Source organism: Denticeps clupeoides, chromosome 10 (assembly GCF_900700375.1).
Source record: "Denticeps clupeoides chromosome 10, fDenClu1.1, whole genome shotgun sequence".
Lineage (NCBI taxonomy): Eukaryota > Metazoa > Chordata > Actinopteri > Clupeiformes > Denticipitidae > Denticeps > Denticeps clupeoides.
Window position 1 is genome coordinate 3059897 of NC_041716.1, and position 20032 is coordinate 3079928.

At 49.6% G+C, this 20032-nt stretch overlaps 4 protein-coding genes across 9 annotated transcripts; 2 read left to right on the top strand and 2 right to left on the bottom strand.

Annotated features, from left to right (window-relative positions):
- The first annotated feature begins 747 nt into the window (after window positions 1–747).
- On the top strand, window positions 748–4288 carry LOC114798198 (protein FAM107B). The gene is made up of 5 exons (XM_028993687.1): window positions 748–917; window positions 2607–2634; window positions 3263–3407; window positions 3494–3638; window positions 3710–4288. Exons 1-5 carry the CDS (start codon window positions 834–836, stop codon window positions 3815–3817), a joined length of 510 nt encoding a protein of 169 aa, XP_028849520.1. The 5' UTR covers window positions 748–833; the 3' UTR covers window positions 3818–4288.
- A 142-nt stretch (window positions 4289–4430) lies between these two features.
- On the top strand, window positions 4431–12342 carry inavaa (innate immunity activator a). Of its 2 annotated transcripts, none has more exons than XM_028993681.1 (10): window positions 4431–6287; window positions 8880–8996; window positions 9083–9216; window positions 9470–9592; window positions 9767–9995; window positions 10083–10136; window positions 10467–10704; window positions 10788–10943; window positions 11042–11684; window positions 11759–12342. In XM_028993681.1, exons 2-10 carry the CDS (start codon window positions 8942–8944, stop codon window positions 11849–11851), a joined length of 1725 nt encoding a protein of 574 aa, XP_028849514.1. In that variant the 5' UTR covers window positions 4431–6287; window positions 8880–8941; the 3' UTR covers window positions 11852–12342. The 2 variants fall into 2 exon arrangements, with proteins under 2 accessions (XP_028849514.1, XP_028849515.1); XM_028993682.1 differs by having other exon boundaries at window positions 4431–4491.
- LOC114798196 (protein MRVI1) lies at window positions 12141–16864 on the bottom strand. 5 transcript variants are annotated; one of them, XM_028993684.1, is made up of 12 exons: window positions 16556–16864; window positions 16419–16470; window positions 16271–16340; window positions 16150–16177; window positions 15244–15384; window positions 15041–15172; window positions 14831–14960; window positions 14158–14336; window positions 13369–13502; window positions 13100–13225; window positions 12913–13032; window positions 12141–12835 (listed from the first exon to the last, which is right to left on the bottom strand). In XM_028993684.1, the coding sequence occupies exons 1-12, from the start codon at window positions 16565–16567 to the stop codon at window positions 12703–12705; spliced, it is 1257 nt and encodes a 418-aa protein (XP_028849517.1). In that variant the 5' UTR covers window positions 16568–16864; the 3' UTR covers window positions 12141–12702. The 5 variants fall into 5 exon arrangements, 4 of the variants coding, with proteins under 4 accessions (XP_028849517.1, XP_028849516.1, XP_028849518.1 ...); XM_028993685.1 differs by having other exon boundaries at window positions 12142–12835; window positions 14158–14205; window positions 14296–14336; window positions 16271–16470; XM_028993683.1 differs by having other exon boundaries at window positions 16271–16470.
- Window positions 16865–17438: 574 nt separating this feature from the next.
- On the bottom strand, window positions 17439–19891 carry rpl10a (ribosomal protein L10a). Its single transcript, XM_028993644.1, has 6 exons — window positions 19836–19891; window positions 19363–19434; window positions 18546–18626; window positions 18001–18149; window positions 17736–17908; window positions 17439–17658 (listed from the first exon to the last, which is right to left on the bottom strand). Exons 1-6 carry the CDS (start codon window positions 19838–19840, stop codon window positions 17488–17490), a joined length of 651 nt encoding a protein of 216 aa, XP_028849477.1. The 5' UTR covers window positions 19841–19891; the 3' UTR covers window positions 17439–17487.
- Between the last annotated feature and the right edge of the window lie 141 nt (window positions 19892–20032).

Sequence of the window (20032 nt, forward strand, 5' to 3'; positions counted from 1 at the left end):
ACTTGTGGGACTAATAAAGGTTGATCTTATCTTATCTTATCTTATGTATAGAAACTAAAACAGTGAATAAAAAGATTGTATTCATAGTTGGGGATTCTAGTGAACCAGAACTGATCACTTCATCGATGGTAACATGGAAGCACGTTGTAAGTCGCTCTGGATAAGGGCGTCTGCCAAACGTCTTGAATGTAAATGTGTCTTGCTCGGGGACACAATGGCAGTAAGTGGGGTTTGAACCTGGGACTTCTGGTTGACAGGCTACTACCACCCTGTTAAAATCTCAAAGAGAGGGGGAAAAAAAGAACACTGCTAAAAAACTCCACAAGTCAGAGCACTTTTTAATTTACATTTACAGCATTTACCAGACGCCCTTATCCAGAGCGACTTACAATCAGTAGTTACAGGGACAGTCCCCCCCTGGAGACACTCAGGAATAAGTGTCTTGCTCAGGGACACGATGGTAGTAAGTGGGGTTTGAACCTGGGTCTTTTGGTTCACAGGCGAGTGTGTTACCCGCTAGGCTACTACCACCCATTAAGCACTAATGGCATTAAGAGACGCAAACCACATCCAGGTTCCTGGTGAAAACGTTGGCAGGCCATCTGCAGGTCAACTAAAACAAGAACATGGGTGCTGTCCACGTAAAAGACATGCATTGACCAGATAAAGTTAGCCAGCTCAGACCGGCTGGATTTAAGGCCGCTGGTGAGGGGCAGAGTTTACGCACTAACTTGGGTCAAAAGCAGCGCCGCCGTCGACCGCAATTAGCTAATCCCGCGTCCCGTCGGCATCCTGGACTGAGCAGATCAGTCCCGAACGGCACGACGAGACCCATGAGCGAGTCTGCGGCGCTCACCGCCAAGCGCGCGATGCTGGACCTCGGGGCGGCGGGGAAACAGGCAGCCGCGTGCGCCGAGGTTAGTCGCTTTCTGGTTCATCAAAGCCCACGATTTTAATGTTGTAGGGTTAAAATTCCCGGTGCCGTGATCTGATCGGGTTCACCGTTCGGCGTGGTTTGCTTCCGTTGAGGAACATTCTTTGGTGTCATCCAAAAGAACCCTTTTTTTTGGGCTTTGTTTCTGATGATCAACATGTAAATTAATTCAGAATTTAGGATAAAGGATTGATAAAGGATTGATTTCTAGTCATACAGTTATATGCACTAAAAAGGGTAAAAAGAGAAGACAATCCACTGTGTGCCATGTGACGTTTGGCTGTTCAGAACAGGAAATGAGTTGTCAGGGCAGACACACACACACACACACACACACACACACACAGAGCCACCGTGAGGATAAGCCGGCATATTTATCCCTCCTTTCCAGATAAAACCCCCTGACGAGACGTACGCCATTAACACACCGGAGTCTGAGATTGAGCATTTCCGGACACCCTACATAAACAGAAGGACCCGTGGAGGCCGTGTGGCATATCTGAGGCAGAATATGTAATATGGAGCAGACTTACATAAGCAAGTTCCTGTACCATAATGATGATGATGATTATTATTATTATTATATCTCAGGCTAAAATTGAGTTGAGATACAGACCAGATAACAATTTTATTTTGGCAAAAACATACAAAAATTAGGGTGGTAGGAGCCTAGTGGGTGACACACTTGCCTATGAACCAGAAGACCCGGTTCGAATCCCACTTACTACCATTGTGACCTTGAGCAAGACACTTAACCCTGAGTGTTTCCAGGGGGACTGTCCCTATAACTACTGACTGTAAGTCGCTCTGGATAAGGGCGTCTGATAAATGCTGTAAATGTAAAAATAAATAAATTCTTCCCCGCACGACAGGTCATTTAACATAAGCAGTTCCGCGTCCAAAGCTTTTATGGACATTTTGTAAATGAGGAGCACTCACACACGAAGTTGTAGTGGACGGCTGTTACTGCTATAATGCACACAGTGCAGAGTAAAAAAACGACGCAACGTCTCTCTGGGCCCACGGTGCAACACGGAAGCAGAGCAGAACAAGGCAGAACGCAAACCAAACTAGACCCGGCAATACCCAGCGAAATGCAATTCTGTGTATAATACAGTTTCGCTGCGTGCTGTGCTGTGTCACATGTGAAAGTGACGGGATTTTCTTTATGATGCACACCAAGCGCTGCCCACGGTGACACGGCGAAACGTGTCCTCTGCTTTTAGCCATCACCCTTGGTGACAGTGGGCAGCCATGACAGGCGCCCGGGGAGCAGTGTGTGGGGACGGCGCTTTTGCTCGGTGGCACCTCAGTGGCACCTTGGCGGTTTGGGATTCAAACAGCGACCTTCCGTTTACGGGGCCGCTTCTTTACCCGATAGGCCACCCCTGTCCGATGTGACAGTTTCGCAATATTCTGACCAGTCCGGTGCAAAGTTTACATGTGCGGAAATTTTATAAATGTGTAAGTTGTGGCAGCAACACAACAGAGAGCGTCACGGCATTTAAAGAAATTGCTGCATAAAATGTTTCAGTTCAGGTTGAGGAGCCGGAAGAACCTGTTTGCCATTCTCATACACTACGGAACCTTGAGCAACAATATCCAGCAGGAACTGTCACATGTTTTCTCTGAAACATGACATAAACTCTGTTTTTTTTTTAATCTTTTTAAGCGACAAGGATTTCGAATTTGCAGAAAAGGTATTGGGTATTTAGCATTGCACTTTCTGTGTGTGTGTGTGTCTGTGTGTGTCCCTGGAGTGTTATATCATTTATGTACAGTACAGGCCAAAATTTGGACACACCTTCTCATTCAATGTGCTTTCTTTATTTTCATGACCATTTATGTTCTCACTGAAGGCATCAAAACTATGAATGAACACATGTGGAGTTCTGTACTTAACAAAAAAAGGTGAAATAAGTGAAAACATGTTTTATATTCTAGTTTCTTTGCTCTGATTACTGCTTTGCACACTCTTGGCATTCTCTCGATGAGCTTCAAGAGGTCGTCACCTGAAATGCTTCTCCAACAGTCTTGAAGGAGTTCCCAGAGGTGTTTAGCACTTGTTGGCCCAGCTCACCCCACACCATCTGGATTGGGTTCAGGTCCGGTGACTGTGGAGGTCAGGTCTCCACTTTTTGTTAAGTACAGAACTCCACATGTGTTCATTCATAGTTTTGATGCCTTCAGTGAGAATCTACCAACGCAAATGGTCACGAAAAATAAAGAAAACACATTGAATGAGAAGGTGTCCAAACTTTAGGCCTGTACTGTATATTTAAACTTAAATCTGATTTGCCGTTTTTTCTTTGTAATCATGCTGTACAGACACCTCCGGGCGGCATCCGCCTCTATCGCGCCAGTCAACAGAAAACGGTGAGGATGTCAACGTACCCAGGAAGCTGAACGGCTCCACGGGGGACATGCCCAGTCACCAGGACTTACACAAGGAGCTGCTCCTGAGCCACAAACGGTGACCCACCCGGCATCTTTCTGGGCCGCACATGCACTAGTGTTTACCGAGCGTTGAGGCCAGAAGATATAATGCTGTCCTGACAGGGGCCGGCTGCCGGAGGAGAAGCCAGAGCTGCAGCGGCGGCTGGAGCGGCGGCGTCTGGAGCAGGACCGGGAGAAGGAGCTGGCCCTCCGGCCCCCCTCCGACCTGGAGCAGGAGCTGCGGAGGAGGCAGCAGAAGCTGCGCCAGGTGAGGCGTAGAGGAGGAGGCGCCGTCCGCCTCACAGCGCTGACCCTGACGTTTCCTCCCGTCCCCTCCAGTACGAAGAGGAGGAGCAGAGGAGGAAGCAGGGCCCGTCGAACATCCCCGAGTTTGTGCGCGTGAAGGAGAACCTGCGACACATACAGACGTCTGAAGACAGGGCCTGACGTGACGATGGCAAATACACTTCCTACAGTAACAACAGCTGGTAGTAGCCTAGTGGGTAACACACTCGCCTATGAACCAGAAGACCCAGGTTCAAATCCCACTTACTACCATCGTGTCCCTGAGCAGGACACTTAACCCCAAGTTTCTCCAGGGGGGGGGGACTGTCCCTGTAACTACTGGTTGTAAGTCGCTCTGGATAAGGGCGTCTGATAAATGCTGTAAATGTAAATGTAAAATGAAAACAACATACTTCAAGGCGCAATGTGCAAAACAACCACTCAACGTATCAGAAGAAATGGAGGAGATGGACGGCGTGCTACACCTGGGCTTGAGACGTACTGACAGGTTTTAATCATGTGAAAACTGTCAATTACGCCTACTGACTCCTCCCCTTATAAGATAAGATGATCCTTTATTAATACCCATAAACACATTATTAAAGTTCACCTTCTGGGTATCAGAAATAATTACACACTGGGTGGCCAGTTAATTCCTTCTCTACAACACACAGATGACTAGCAGGAAGACACGTCCTCCCCTAGCGGTTAAGGAAGCGGACCTGTAATCAGAAGGTTGCCCCGATCCGCCAAGGTGCCACTGAGCAAAGCACCGTCCCCACACGCTGCTCCCCGGGCGCCTGTCATGGCTGCCAACTGCTCACCAAGGGTGACAGGTTAGATGCAGAGGACACTGTGTGCTGTGCTGCGTATCACAATGACAATCACTTCACTTTTCACTTTGTCCCAGTACGCTACCTGCATTATTGTGCCGCAACGACTGGGCCCATTAGCGAACGGTTCCCTATTTAATCGAGTGCAAAATGGGAATTTTACACACTGCACCCTTAAGGATGTTCACAAGAGATATTGTTTTGGTGCATTAGAAGAGGTGCAGTCATGTCCATAAATATTGGGACATCGACACAATCCTAACCTTTTCTGGCTCTATTCACCACCGCAGTGTAACCGAACCAGACTGCAGCCCTCCAGCTTTACATCCAGATCAGGTGAACGGTGTAGGAATTACAACAACTTGTAAAGTAACGGGATGGCTGTCCGACGGCCAGGCGTGTGTTACACCCCTGGGTGTGTGTGTGTGTGTGTGTGTCAAAGTCAACATCAACTGAGTGCTATGGGCAGATGAGTGATGCGAGGTGGTGTCCTGGCGTGGGCATGAATGGCCGCCAATGAAAGTTGTTCCCTCGTACTTATTGATGATGTGACTGCCGACAAACAGCAGCAGGGGGAATTCTGAAGTAGATTGAGCAAAATTTCCCTATAGCGAGTAAGGAAGTAGCTAATCGGAAGGTTGCCGGTTCAAAGCCCGGGCCGCCAAGGTGGCTGGCCCAAATGGAAAATGGCCCAAGAACAAGCAGCAACTGCGGACAGATGCAGTAGAACCCGGGATGTAAACCAGCGGCTGGTGCTGTTTATACATTCCAGACTTCAAGTAATAAAAGGGAAAGTTCGACTTAAGATTGTTCATTTGGTCCCATGAAAGTGTACGGAGTCAAAAAGATTAGAATTGAGCCGGATCTGACTTCATGTGCAGTGCGACTGTATCTGCAACTGTTAGGAACTGTTATTAGGGGTTCAATTCTTATTGCCATGCTGTACATTGTTGCTGGGTCGGCCCCGCAGGACCATCCCCTGTGTGAATCGGTGCTGCTGGAAGCGGCCGTCGGATTCACAGGTGGCTCTCTGCCGAAGCCCTGGGGAGCCTCGGATCTCCTTCCTTCATTATCATGGAAATAAAGCGCCTTTAATTAGCTGATCCCTTTCATTCCGAAGCAGGACGGGGAATGAAAGCTGACCATCTGCCGGGGGAGCGGCTCGCACCCCCGCCACACCCGGTGTAAAGTAGCCGGTGACCTTTAGGTCAAACAAGGGACCGAAGTTAGTTTGTGGATTGGGATGGGGGGGTGTTTATATAGATGTTGATCCATTTCACACACACACAGACATGTGATTCTTCGTTGTGTTGAAAATTTTAACGAAGGGGGTAAAAAGCCATAAAAGAGAAGGCCGGGAGTTTTTTTCAGAAGCTGGAAGTGATACTCGGCACATGAAGGACACAATGGCTGGAAAAGCGCCGGTCGCCAGCTGTCCGCGGCACTCGCCTCTTGTTTAACTTCTCACCCCCCCCCCGCCGCCAGAATAATGCGCGCATCCGAACCGGGACTGACAAACGGAACTTTTAAAAGTCCCCCCAAAGACCCCGTGAGCAGATAAACTGCTACCGCGTTGACAGCGAGCACGGAGGCTTCGGCGGAGGCGAGATGCGTCGGCAGAGTAAGTTTTTCGGAACTAAAGTACGCAGAACTCCCCCCCCTCGAGATTTGAGCGAGTGGTACGGCCCAGGCGCGACAGCTGATGCTCGTCCTGCTTCCCAGTAAAACTTCCAGGCGCTCTGGAATGGATCAAGTACGCAACTCGCCACGGAGGAATTATGGAATGATCGCTGTTAAAGGTAAAAACAACAATATAATATTATTAATAATAATAAAAAAAATAAAAATCTATACTTACCTCAATACACTTCCAACTGTACAACGATAACTAGTTTTCCCTGAAGGTAACTGTGTGATAAAATAATATTTTAGCATAAGAAGGAAGTCGTCTTTTCATTTATTAATGTAGTTAGTCTTTTTTTTTTCTTGCAACTGTATATTGAACATTATGCCATAATGAAAATTATATAGCAAAAAAAAAAGATCACAAACATGCGGCGTACATACACGTGAAATAATATTGTGGTCTGTGATATTGTAATATTTGTGGACTGTGCATGTACAGAATAAATGCCACGATTGGTGGCACTTAAAAAGCAATTAAAGACAACAGCGGCACCAGTAATCCTTCTTTGTAGGAAACCTGTTGTACCCTCTTAAGTTAATTGGATTTCTGCAAGACACAAAGCTGGGCCACCAAGTCAGGAGTCAGGAGAACCATGTTGGTTCTCCTGACTCCTAATAAATGGCGTCCACAAGTAAGGCGATACAGACTGAGATAAAACCACGGCCATCTGACTTTTAAGAAGGTCTGGAAATTGGTTTTATTGGCTCAGCGCTGTTGCCACCATCATACCTGACAGGACCGACTTTGCTTAATGGGTTGTTGTTGGTCTTCACTGTATGTTTTATAAATCAAGGCGCACAATTTTGTAGAGATTTTTGATTATTTCGGAGCAGCCACCCTACCTCACTGATCAGACGTGGCCCTAGAAGGTTTCTTCTGTCTATGTTTCTGTTATCTCAGAAATGAGTATTTTTGGGCGTGAGAAGTTGGAGGTGAAACGGGTGTCATGATCAGGCTTTGCTTCGGCCTTGAACCTTCAACATCCGCTGCAGCCAGATTCAGCGTTCAGATAATGATAGGTTGCACACGCAGTCTGGTCTGGTTTCAAGAATCCCTCAGAGTTTCCTAGCCCAGGCATCATCGGCATTTCCAAGCCAGACCACAGGCGGGAGCGTTCCGGCAGATCGCTGCTCTGTGAAAACCCCTGGGAAAGGGTGGTCCGGGAAGTCGGTGCAGACGCCGACTCCGCGACGGCACATAAACACCCGTTTCCGCTGATGTTTCATTTCTAAGTCCCAGTGAGCGACAGGGATGGGCGGAACAGTGTCTGGCCCGAGGGCATCTTCGGCCATTTGGGATGGTCGCTCCAGCTCTTGATGGAAGCCGTAGATGGACATGATGGAGACATGAGTTCCTTGATAAGGGGTCATCTGTGTTGGAAAAGCTTTCAGGCCGCCATTTTCCTCCAAAGGTGTGAGATGTCAGCAGATCCTGTACCCTCAGCAGATTGGCCTGCTGATACAGGCCTTTTTGTTGGGCCTGTTTTGGGGGGTGTCTTTTGTGCTGGCCTCGGCTACATTTGTCCACGAGGCTGCAGTCCCAAGGCCAGCATAATATCCTGTCTTACAAAAAGTGGTAAATTATAAATTCCATGGCCGACAATGCAGGACTAAACGACGTACGGCGTGTTGCCATTAGGTGGAAAAAAAAAACCCCACCAAATACGGAACATTGAGTCCTAGGAGACAAATCACCTAATTTTGTTAGCGGCTCAAGAAGCTTCTTTGTAAGGACGCGGACAGTTGCAGGTCAGATGATGACTGATGATGGACACGTGAGTAGGAGAACAAAGGTGACCCAAAGTCATGTTATAAATGTAAACTGGCAACTTACCATTTGTAATAGGGAATTGCCTTGATAACTATAGATCTAGATGTTTCATAAAGGTAAACTTTCGGATGTTTTGATTTCAAATATCGATTTACTAGAAAATTACCTAAGATGTGTCTAAACACAGAAACTGGTTGGTTTTTCACCATATCAACGGGTGAGAACCATAAGTGACATTTTGGCAACTTTACATAATAAATGATGATGATGATGTAATTCATAGTGAACAATATTTTATATTTTATTCAGAAACATTTAGAAAAACTGTAACTAGCACATTTTTTGCCATGTTGAGGTTATGAAGAATTGGGACATTTATGAAGAATCTTTTTATAACCTCTTGCCAGTAGAGAGAGCTACTTTCAATCCAATTTCACCAAAAATGTCCCTTGGGGTCCTCGCCTCTGGATATTCTCACTACGGAAGATGCACAAGTGTCGACGTATTGCAAAAGGTGAAATGACTGTAGTTGAAATGCAGTGGAAGTGATGGGGAGTCGGGGGGGGTCCGGGGAGCAGGTGCAGCCCACAAGCGGGGGGCTGTTTCCCGCGGCCATCTGTTTTCTTTGGGGAGGGGGGGGGGGGGGGGGTCACTGGCTGCTCAATGGCGGTCCTTCACACGCGCTGCCATCGCGACACACACTCCGCGGCGCTGCCTTTTGAATGGGCACCCGCACATTCACACGCCGTGAGCGGCGAGGTCAGCTCCTTTTGTGCAGGCCGAGCGTGTCGGCAGGAGTCTTCGGGGGGGCGGGGCGGGCGGGGGAGTTGAAGAAGTGTGCTGAGCTGGTGGAGAAATGGTCAGACGGCATGTTTCCTCTGCTGGATGAAGATCCCCTCATGCGTCCTGCCTGAAACATCTTGTATTCTGACAGGTGATATCTGAACCGGGTCTGCACGTTTCTGTTCTGCGAGGAGAAAGCCTCCATACACCGACATGGAGAGTAAAGAGGAGATCAGTGATACTGACAGTGGCATCGTGGTGCATTCAGGTATGTGGAGGACATGCACACGTCTTGATTGAGAAGATTCAATTCGGCCTTTTCCTCGATTCATATTGTTTTCCCCACGTTGCCAGGTCCAGACAGCCCAACATCTCCGGTGAAGGACCTCAGCACTCACACCCGAGCCATGCGGCTGAAGCACCAGGCCCTGGAGGAGCGTCTGGAGCTGTGCCTGCTGGAGCTCAGGAAGCTTTGTATTCGCGAGGCGGTAAGTCTCCGGCCTTCTGGCGGGGGTGAGCCGGGCGTAAATCACGGACCTTTTGTTTATCGTGGTGCGCAATGTGTTTCGCAAGCGAGCCGACAGTGCAGGCACCGAGGAGGACAGATGTTTCTTTAGATGCTATTCATGTAGGCCAATAAATCAGAAAGGGCCACATGCCGCCGCGGCCAGATCAGTAGGACCGAGCCATTCTCCCAGCAAGGAGACGGCGATGTGCTGAAACGCGTGTCCGGGTCCACAGGAGCTGACGGGAAGGATGTCCCCAGACTTCCCGCTGGGGCCCGAAGAAAAGCCCCCACAGGTCCGCCGCCGCATCGGAGCCGCGTTCAAGCTGGATGAGGGTTTCATTCGGAACGAGGGAGAGGTAACAGTGAGCACATTCAGAACGTTCGTTATAAGCTGGGACCCTATATTTGCATGTTTAGAATTGATGCTGCGATATTTAGTCTTTCTTTTATGTAACATCTTAGCGTTAAATGCTGCATTTTATGACGTATAGTTGAGCAGTTTGGTTAAAGTGCATCGCGAACTGCTTCAGGAGTCCGTGCTGCACTCCCTCGAGGCCGACCTGGCCCTGCAGCAGCAGATATACGAGGCGGCCCGGAGACTGTCCCTGGAGGAACACCTGAGCAAGCCGGTGAAAAAGAGCCGACTGCAGCAGTGCAAAGTTGAGGAGAGGAAGCTGAGGGAGCTGCAGAGAGCCGCGCTGGAGCACCGCATTCGCCATGGCTGCTCGTCCCCGCAGGACTGCTGCTCCAAACAGCGAGGTGCGCGCCCCGCCGTGCCAGGGTCTGTCTTTTCCGCTGAATAAAATGTGCTCCCACCTGATTGGTGTCTCTGGTTTCCGTCGGCAGACCTCGGCGTGTCGGACGACAGCTCCCTGTCTGATGCTGCGCCGCTGGACGAAGGTAAGCCGGCTCCCCCGGGCTCTCGGCCCCATCAGGGCTTACATTTACATTTACAGCATTTACCAGACGCCCTTATCCAGAGCGACTTACAACCAGTAGTAACAGGGACAGTCCCCCCCTGGAGCAACTTAGGGATAAGTGTCTTGCTCAGGGACACAATGGTAGTAAGTGGGATTTGAACCTGGGTCTTCTGGTTCACAGGCGAGTGTCTAACCCACTAGGCCACTACCACAACATCTGCTTGGTCTGATTTTGGTCCAGCGTTAACTCCAATTTGATGTAAAACCACAACGGTGAGTGCACTGTTGGTAAAAGGCTCTGCGTCCCCAGACCTAGAGTTCAGCGCGTCCTCGGAGACGAGCTCTGCAGACGCTGCGCAGAGAGCCCTGATGGCCATGCACTCGCCCCGCCGCGGACCCCACGCGTCTGCTCCCAGCGCCACCAGTTCAAGCTCCAGCCTGGAGTACGAGCGCTCTCCCATTCAGAACTCCCCGTGGAAGGAGACCAGTCTGGACCAGCCCTACCTGAAGAACAAGAAGTCCACCTCTGCCTCCAGCAGTCGATCCAGGTACAGGACTTTCAGACTCGAGGTTCTTGTGTAAAAGTGATGGAGCACCATGTATTGATAAAGGGCTCTGGTTGTGTGAACAGCAGTCCTACTGGAATCTCAGTGAAGCCAGACCCTCGAGTGGGAGGAGCATCCCAGTCAGCATCCATGAGGAACCTAAAAGCGCAACAATCCCATTCCAGCAGTGCCCCGTCCACACCAGAGCTGCCCCTGCGACGCCACTTCTCACAGTCCTTTAGGTACAAGCACTCGCTTTGGACAAAAGGTCCTCTTTAATATCAATTAGTCTGAAGGGGACAAATTCTAAGAGCCTAATGTCTCATTTTATACTCGACAGGCTTCCAAAGAGCCGTCCGGAATTTGTGTCAGATCAGGGTCGGAGCAGAGCCAGGACGTCCAGGCGCAGGGTGTCCGACTTCGCTCCCGTCTCGCCACAGCGCCCCGCTCAGCAGCTGTATCAGTCCAGCTCAGAGGACAGCAGCTCGGAGCATTCTGTCCCGTCCTACGCGAACTCCCCCAAACGCCAGGTCCCCGTTGAGGCGGTGAAGCCCCGCCCGCCTCCGTACGGCTTCCATTTGGGCGGCCACCATAAAGGACCAGGCAGCGATTCCGCCCATCACAGAAACAACCAGCCACACACGACTCCCGGCTTCTCCAGGGGGGCCGAACTTCGCCCGGGGCCACCTTCACCTGCCAGATCTTCAGCCCAGGGCAGCACCTCCTCCGAGGAGTCTCCGAAAAAGCCCCCGCCACCTTACTCAAGGGTGGCCCGCGCCCCGTCCCTGAGGGAGTATCCCACCTACGTTACCCGAATGCTACCCCGAGACATTTCGTCCGAGGACCTGAGGCCCTGGCCCCCGCGCAACAACAGCTTCCGAATCCCACGTCCTCGCTCCCTCGACCGCCAGGGGTCGTTCCGCGCGAGGCGTGCGCCCAACCGCAATCCGCCCGCCTATCAGCACATCCGCACAAACAAGCAGGTAACAACCGACTGTCAATGTGTGGCATTTTTTCCAGAGGGCAAACGGTCAAACTTTTTTTTTTTTTTAAACAGGCGCCTCAGAAAGTAGTCCTGCAGCGGGCTCCAGACGGAACTCCACTGCAGTGGTTCGAGGAGGAGGACTCCGAAATCGTCAGCCAAGTGTGACAAACGCCCGGATCCAAGTGGGCTCCCTGAGGTAGCTTCCAGAAGCAGGACATTTCAGAGAACACTGACATTGGACCAGTAGTTATGTCATAGACTTTATGGCACAAAAAAAAACATATTTATGGAAAAAACAACGACGTATGCATTCGAAGTTCTTAAGTCTGAGACTTCATTGTAAGGCTACTTGGCCATTTATTTATTTAGAGTTTTTATGCTCAACTGTTTTGCGTACACCTGCTATGTTATTAATATTATTATTGTCTTTTGTTATTTAATTGTTGCTAAAATACATTTCTAGAAAGAAGAATCTGTGTCAGGCACACGCATTCCTACAAAAATGATGAATGGTTTCCCATCAATGCCTATTTCCGTTGCTCATTAAACTCTCGCTAAGTTAAATCGTTATTTTCTAATTCACACACGTAGTAATATAAGGATGCTGCTTCATGATATTGTATTTTATATTGTGTCTTGGGCAGGTATTATAATTTCAAGCATGAAAATACTTTACCCTTGTAATGCCTTATATATACAGAGAGAGAGAGATAACAACTTTTTTTGTCTTTTGCATATTTGTAATAAAATATTATGCCATTATAATTGGTGTGTGAATTTTTCAGATGAACAGGATACAAATGCCCTCTTACAATTGAAGGTTATTTTTTTTCTTGTATTATTATAAAAATACACAGCAGGAGTAAACTTCCATTCATTTACACGTTTGGGCTACATTTGTCATGAAATTAAAATAACTACACAAACATACATTTTAAACACTGAGATATCCAACAACGTATATTACATATATTGACGAACAAACCAGGCTTGGAAAGCAGTCTTCTGCTATAGATTCACATCCAAAGGACAGGAGTTCGCAGGAACCAGAAGAAGACGGCCAGTAGCACCAGGGAGCCCAGCACGGTGATGTAGATGTAGGCCAGAATCCAGCGGCAGTGGTACTGCCAGTGCTCCAGGAGGCGCCGTCTGCACACGGGAGACAAAGTGAGAATTCTGGGATCAGTAGTCCAGTTCACGCTGACATGGACCTGTACCTCACTCACAGGCCAAGGTCACTTCCATCAGTGGGGGTGTGATCGTGCCCCGGTCCCCCGCCTTTTGAGGAGGTGCCACAAACATCAGTCTTACTCCTTTGTCTCCTTCGAAGACTCTTGTGAGGTGGTCTGTCGAGAAGGGTTATGAATGCTTTCTAGGATCAGGATTGGGAGCCCACTACACATCATCTCCTACCTGATAAGGTTCGTCAAGGTCCCTGGTTCAGCCATGGCGTGAGTTGGACAGCACCCAGGGCTTGTGGCGGGAAAGTCTTCTAATGTCAGTGTGTCCCCTTCACATACATCTGGAGATGCAAACTGCCTGAAAAGACAAGAAAAGGCCAAAAAAAAGGCATAATTTAGTATTGGCTTAATTAATTGCTATTTGTCCAGTGTTTGATCAGATGCTTCTGAAAAATATATATTTTATATATATAAATGTAGTCCATGAGGATGCAGTGTTACCTGCTGCCCACTAGAGGACAGTCTTCACCCGAACTGCTTTTACTGGGTTCCCTCTGCTCCAACCTCAACTTCTTACCAGGTTTCTCCTCCAGCGCTGACTTGTCCTTTGTGCCTTGTTCTTGCTTTCTCATCTCCTGATGGTTAAAAGCAGAGGACACATTTCGTTGTGTCACCGTGTGCTGTGCTGCAGTGTGTCACTTCACTTTCACATCTGGACTAACTTGTGAAAGCCACTGGAAATACCTGTCTACCATATTTCAATTTGGGGTGTATAGCTGTATTCTATATTTCTCTACAGGTCGTGATTATACTTTTCCTTGAATAATCACGTTTTCATTATTTTACGGTGCTTCTGTGTGCCTGTTCCAAGTGTGATATACAGTACAAGCACCTTTACTAACCAGTGGAAACATGGTTTTGTGAAACATTAATCAAATATTATATTATATTAATTGCAGAACCTCTTTATCTGAAAGTGAAATGATTATGTCCTCTGTATATTTGCTCCTTGGTAGATGTCCTCTGTATATTGGCACCTTGGTAGATCAGGATTCAAACCCGCATTACGATTCTGATTACGGGGCCACTAGGCCACCACTGCCCCTTATTTACATGAGGTATGTAGAGAAAGAATGTTCTCCTATTGCTCTCCATCTGACACCTCCAACGACTTTGTTGTCAGATCATGCTTATTGTGCTGCTTTCTTCATTGCTATTTATTCTAGAGGTTGACCTTGAGTTTTAGAAAGGTGCCCTGAAATAAAATGTATTATTATTATTGTCACACACCTGTCCCTGGCCCTGGGTGCTCAGGTTGACTCTGCGGCGCACGGCGAGCTGAGAGACACACAGACAGGGATGTGGGAGGGCAGGGATGTGGGGTTCCCGGGCCAGAAAACCAGGACTATTAATGTGTGTGAACTGTACCGTCTGGGAGTCTTTACCGCTCTTCTGAAGAACCACGGCACCTGCGATGAGAGACACTTCAGGGGAATTCGTTCTTTTTTTTTTATGTTGATATATACAGGGTGGGCCATTTATATGGATACACCTTAATAAAATGGGAATGGTTGGTGTCATTGAACACATTTTATAAGTGGTCAGAAACTTGTAAAAACCCATGAAAGAATAAAGTTACGTTAAAACCAAGCACACCATTGTTTTTCTTGTGAAAGTACCAATAAATTTGATGTGTCACATGACCCTCTTCCTAATGAAAAAACAAAAGTTGGATCCAATGGCCGACTTAAAAATGGCCACTATGATCAAAAAGGTGGTCATTGTTCTCAAGATGCAATTTAGCAGAAAGCATCCAACCATTGAATCAAAAAGGCTCAGTAATTCATAATGGTTGTGGTGGTTCTGGTATGAAGAGCAGATTTCTGCTGGATCACGAACTTCCACAGTTCCACAGAATCCTCCCTGCGCTAGTCTACATCGGCTGGCTTGACCCAGGACTTGCCTCTGGACTCGGTGGACTGTTGGAGAAGCCGCTGGGTCTCATCCAGCTGGGCGCGGTCCCTGGCCCGTCCCTGTTTCACGCTCTCCACGTGAGCAACCATCAGCTGCACCGCGTGACTCGTTTTTGCCTCCTGTCACATGCGAGATGTTACACCGTTACATGGCTGGTACCCCCGAGGAGTAGCCATGGAGGACGCTATCTGAGACATGCCTGGTGAGCAGCACCTAGGACCTCAGACGCGTTGGCAATGCGGCGTACGGTCCCTCCCAGGACGTGCAGGCAGAGCTCCAGCCTCTGGAGGTGTTTATTGCGATGGCTATCCAGGCACATGCCCTTCAGAGTCTGGAAGGAAGGCAGTGGGCTCAGCCACGAGAAGAAGGGAGACGAGAGACGGAATCGTGGCCATGCGGTACCTCCAGCGCGTCTCGCCCGCGCTGCAGCTCCAGCTGGAGGCTCTCCTCGGCGTTGCGGCGGGCTCGCTCCTCGGCCCGCAGCCTCTCGCGCAGGGTGTACTGGTCGTTGCGGAAGGCCAGGGCGTACTGACAGAAACCGTTCTGGGGGGAGGGACGACTGGACTGGATCTAGGTTCTGGACACAAGTCTTCAAATCTGAATAAAAGCCTCATGTGAGGTGACAGGCGGCCACTGGAATATTCCACGTCCTTAATTATGGACGTTTAGCTGTCATTGTGACTTATGATGACTCCACAGGCCCGGCACCATAGTGCAAACCTGCTCGGAGAACCTGAGACTTTTGAGTTTATTCAGTTCATTATTTTACGGTGCTTCTGTGTGCCTGTACCAAAAGCAATTTACATTACATTTACATTTACAGCATTTAACGCCCTTATCCAGAGCGACTTACAAGCAGTAGTTACAGGGACAGTCCCCCCCTGGAGACACTCAGGGTTAAGTGTCCTGCTCAGGGACACAATGGTAGTAAGTGGGATTTGAACCTGGGTCTTCTGGTTCATAGGCGAGTGTGTTACCCACTAAGCTACCACCACCCAATTTACAGTACAAGCACCTTTACTAATTTAGTGAATGTGACAAAACCCCAAACCCCACTTTCAAACTCCTTATTTGAAAGTGAAGTATTTGCTCAGTGGCACCTTGGCGGATCAGGATTCGAACCGGCAGCCTTCTGACTACGGGGCCGCTCCCTTAGCCGCTCAGGCCACCACCGGCCCTTATTTACATGAGGTATGTAGAGGAAGAATGTCCTCCCATTGCTCTCCACCTGACACGTCCAACAAATCGTGTTCGTACGCAGAGGCACGGTGGGCCTGAGGTGGCGCATTAGGAGAGAGAAGCCCTTACCTCCACCTCCTCCTCCGTCATGTCATCGCTGCAGCGGACAGTTTTAACAAAACGTCAGCGTTCAAGGCATCAATTTGCAAATACGGCATCGGGACGCCCTGCAGCCGAATTCCCACCTCACCTGCTGGGGCGCAGACGCTCCAAAATGGAGAGCTGGTCCAGGCAGGCCATGAGCTCTTCGTGTCTGGATTCTGGAAAAAATAAAACCGCCGTGTGAACACTGACCCACCGGTGGCGGCGGCCGCGACCTCCACCTGGGGTCGGCCAACCTTCGTCACTGTCCACGTCACTGCAGCGAGCAGGTTCCACTGCGCCACCATGCTGGGGACGGACGGACACAGCACACGGTCAACTTCCAGAAAGAACGTTCCAATTCACAGAAAAGTAGGTGTTCTACACAACCCACCTTCACGCTCATCGTATCTCCGTATAGACACGCAGAACCGACGCGTGGCGTTTACGACTTCAGACAGCAGCAGCTCCTGATCTTCCGGCACCCGCGGTCACACTGCGTTACCGGAGCTCATCAATCCCATTAAGAGCTTGGAGCGCAAACCCGACCAGGAATTACGACCCGTTCAAGCTTTAAAGGCAAAGCCATGAAGGACGTTCGGAATAAAACAGTCCTACACATTAGTGCCCATAAATCTGATTTATAGAAGTATATACAGTACAGGCCATAAGTTTGGACACACCTTCTCATTCAACGTGTTTTTTTTATTTTCATGACCATTTACGTTGGTAGATTCTCACTGAAGGCATCAAAACTATGAACACATGTGCAGTTATGTACTTAACAAAAAGTGGAGACCTGACCTCCACAGTCACCGGACCTGAACCCAGTCCAGATGGTTTGGGGTGAGCTGGACCAACAAGTGCTAAACACCTCTGGGAACTCCTTCAAGACTGTTGGAGAAGCATTTCAGGTGACGACCTCTTGAAGCTCATCGAGAGAATGCCAAGAGTGTGCAAAGCAGGAATCAGAGCAAAGAAACTAGAATATAAAACATGTTTTCAGTTATTTCACCTTTTTTTGTTAAGTACAGAACTCCACATGTGTTCATTCATAGTTTTGATGCCTTTAGTGAGAAACTACCAACGTAAATGGTCATGAAAAAAACACATTGAAGGAGAAGGTGTGTCCAAACTTTTGGCCTGTACAGTTTCATTTTTTTAATGAATTAAAATCACAGCAAGAAATAAGTTTGGACCTTTTCTACAAGTTGGGTACATGGAGATGTGTGTGTGCAGGAAAAAACAAAAACAAAAAAAAAAAAAAAACGAGAGAATCAGCTGGATTTCTCCATGTTTATTGGTAGAAAATAGCATGTCGGATCTCTAGTAGAGGCGCTGGGGTTTGCCCATGGTGCTCTTGATGTAGAGCGCCCTGACGTTCTGCCAGTTCTTCTTCAGGAGTGACACCAGGAAGTTGACGGCCAGGTGAATGTTGTAGACCAGCTCGTCCTCGGTCATCTTCACGTGGCCCACGGCCACAGCCAGACAGAGAACCTGCGCAGCACAAAGTGAGGACACGTTCAGAGCAAATCCAGCCCGACTCGTACATTTTCGGACGAACCAGCACGTGCCTTCTTCATCTGGAACTTGATGGTGGATTTGACTTCGTCCACCTTGGTGATTAGGTTCTCGTTGTGGGTGAGCAGTGAGGGGAACTTGCCAGCCTTGTTCAGTCCAGGGCCCAGGATACGAGGGATCTGCTTGATCAGAGACTCGGAGGCCAGGAAGGCGTCGTACTTCTTCGCTGCAGAACAGAAAAAAAAATAAAATAAAAACACATTATGACCTTCTAGAATCCACTTTGGATTAAAACATTCTGAAGGACACTGAGCTCACCAAGTTTCTTGACCAGCTTCTTGTTCTTGTTGAGCTTTTTAAGGGCCTCGATGTCCATGTGGGGCATTTCTGCAGCCTTGGCTTCATCGCAGTGCTGCTGGTCGCCGAGAACACAGACAGAAAACTTGGGCCGAGGGGTGGTCTTCAGCCTGGAGGAGATTAAAGAAATGACGCTCCGCCCCTCCGGAGATGCCACCCAACTCGGGCCAAAAGGGTCTTAAGCGTCTTACCCACACCACCTCGGCTGGAGTCCCGAAGACACCTTACCCAACATTTCATAGCAAAATGGTCGGCGTCAGGGGACGAGCACCAGGCTCGGTCACCATCCGCCTCCCCTCATGTTTTAAGACCCAGGGTGGGGGTCCGTCCGCATCACCAACCCCAGAACTTGGGGGGGCTCAGTCAGACTACCCAAAACAGTTCTCCTCCACCTGCCGCTGGCCTGCTGGCATGTATTTAATAAAAAAAGCCTGCTGTGTGGTTCTTTCCAGGCAGGCCAGCAGATGGACGGAGGGAAGGCTGGGTGAGACAGGAAAGGGCCGAACCTGACGGTGCCGGAGAAGCGCTTGTCCTTCTGGGGATCGTAGTTCTTCAAGCTGATCTGAAGCTCCACCGTCTCCAGGAACCTTGGCAGGAACACAGGCATGAAAGATCTGAACTTGACGCTCGCAGGAAACCCAACAGAAACCCTACAGCATCAAGCGTCACCTATTGCCAGACAACGGCCCAACTCGTCTCAGTAACAGGTAGGAGTGTGTACTGGAAAGGGTCTCATGAGACACTACATCACGATACATTGGATAATGTTTTTATATTACGATATATCGTGATGCTGTATATATTGCGATATTCTACAGCTAGCCGGCAGGACCCCGGTCCCGGGCGACCAGCTAGCCGGCAGGACACCGGTCCCGGGCGACCAGCTAGCAGGCAGGACCCCGGTCCCGGGCGACCAGCTAGCAGGCAGGACCCCGGTCCCGGGCGACCAGCTAGCAGGCAGGACCCCGGTCCCGGGCGACCAGCTAGCAGGCAGGACCCCGGTCCCGGGCGACCAGCTAGCCGGCAGGACGCCGGTCCCGGGCGACCAGCTAGCCGGCAGGACCCCGGTCCCGGGCGACCAGCTAGCCGGCAGGACCCCGGTCCCGGGCGACCAGCTAGCCGGCAGGACACCGGTGCCGGGCGACTGCTAGCCGGCAGGACACCGGTGCCGGGCGACCAGCTAGCAGGCAGGACACCGGTCCCGGGCGACCAGCTAGCAGGCAGGACACCGGTCCCGGGCGACCAGCTAGCAGGCAGGACACCGGTCCCGGGCGACCAGCTAGCCGGCAGGATTGACTTGTGCTTGTGAGGGTCAGAACTTACTTTTTGGGCTTGGCCTGGGAGCCCGACTGGACTTCGCGCACAGCCTCGTACAGCGTGTCTCTCGAAACCTTACTGCAACGTGAAAGGAGTAAAGTTGTAGTAAAAAGTTACGTTCTCAAGAGTAAAAACGCGGAACTGTCTAGAGGCGACAAGCGTCTTTGGGTGGAAAAAAATGAAAATCTACAAAATAAGCCCATCATGTTCATCGTTTCACGTAAATACAACACAAAAGCCACCTGAAGACCGGCAAAAGCGAACATTAATAACTGGATTGATTCCGATTGCAATCCGCCTGGTACCGGCTAGCGCCGCTAACACACTGCGTGACGTGCGCGCAGGTTCGGTGCCAATCAGCGCGGTTTGGGCGGGAGCCGCACGAAACTTCACTCGACCACTGCTTATACAGTCAGGTCAGCCCGAGAAAGCGCAGCGGCCTGCGCGTTTTTCTGGAAAAGAAACGGAATTCCACTCGCCTCATTTCGACTCGCGTCCCTCGCCTCGGACAGACCTGAAAAGAGGGAGAGGAAGCGGAAGCTGCGCCATATAAAAATGCCGGTGACGTAGTTTTGGCGCGTCGGGTCGGCCATATTGGTGGTGTCGACCCGGGCTGAAGTAAGGTCATTCAATCAAGAGACTTTTTATTAGAAAACACTACACAAACCATCAAAGA

Excerpts from the sequence above, each read along its gene's own strand:
- LOC114798196 (XM_028993683.1), bottom strand. Across the intron at positions 15,173-15,243 it reads GCGGGCGAGACGCGCTGGAG|ACTCTGAAGGGCATGTGCCT; the intron begins GTACCGCATGGC and ends CCTTCCTTCCAG. Across the intron at positions 13,033-13,099 it reads ACCTTGACGAACCTTATCAG|ACCACCTCACAAGAGTCTTC; the intron begins GTAGGAGATGAT and ends CCTTCTCGACAG.
- rpl10a (XM_028993644.1), bottom strand. Across the intron at positions 18,150-18,545 it reads CGCTTCTCCGGCACCGTCAG|GCTGAAGACCACCCCTCGGC; the intron begins GTTCGGCCCTTT and ends AATCTCCTCCAG. Across the intron at positions 17,909-18,000 it reads GAAGCTGGTCAAGAAACTTG|CGAAGAAGTACGACGCCTTC; the intron begins GTGAGCTCAGTG and ends TCTGTTCTGCAG.
- LOC114798198 (XM_028993687.1), top strand. The coding sequence starts at position 834 with ATGAGCGAGTCTGCGGCGCTCACCGCCAAGCGCGCGATGCTGGACCTC. Across the intron at positions 918-2,606 it reads AGGCAGCCGCGTGCGCCGAG|CGACAAGGATTTCGAATTTG; the intron begins GTTAGTCGCTTT and ends AATCTTTTTAAG. Across the intron at positions 3,408-3,493 it reads CTGCTCCTGAGCCACAAACG|GGGCCGGCTGCCGGAGGAGA; the intron begins GTGACCCACCCG and ends CTGTCCTGACAG.
- inavaa (XM_028993681.1), top strand. The coding sequence starts at position 8,942 with ATGGAGAGTAAAGAGGAGATCAGTGATACTGACAGTGGCATCGTGGTG. Across the intron at positions 10,137-10,466 it reads TGCTGCGCCGCTGGACGAAG|ACCTAGAGTTCAGCGCGTCC; the intron begins GTAAGCCGGCTC and ends CTGCGTCCCCAG. Across the intron at positions 10,705-10,787 it reads GCCTCCAGCAGTCGATCCAG|CAGTCCTACTGGAATCTCAG; the intron begins GTACAGGACTTT and ends TTGTGTGAACAG.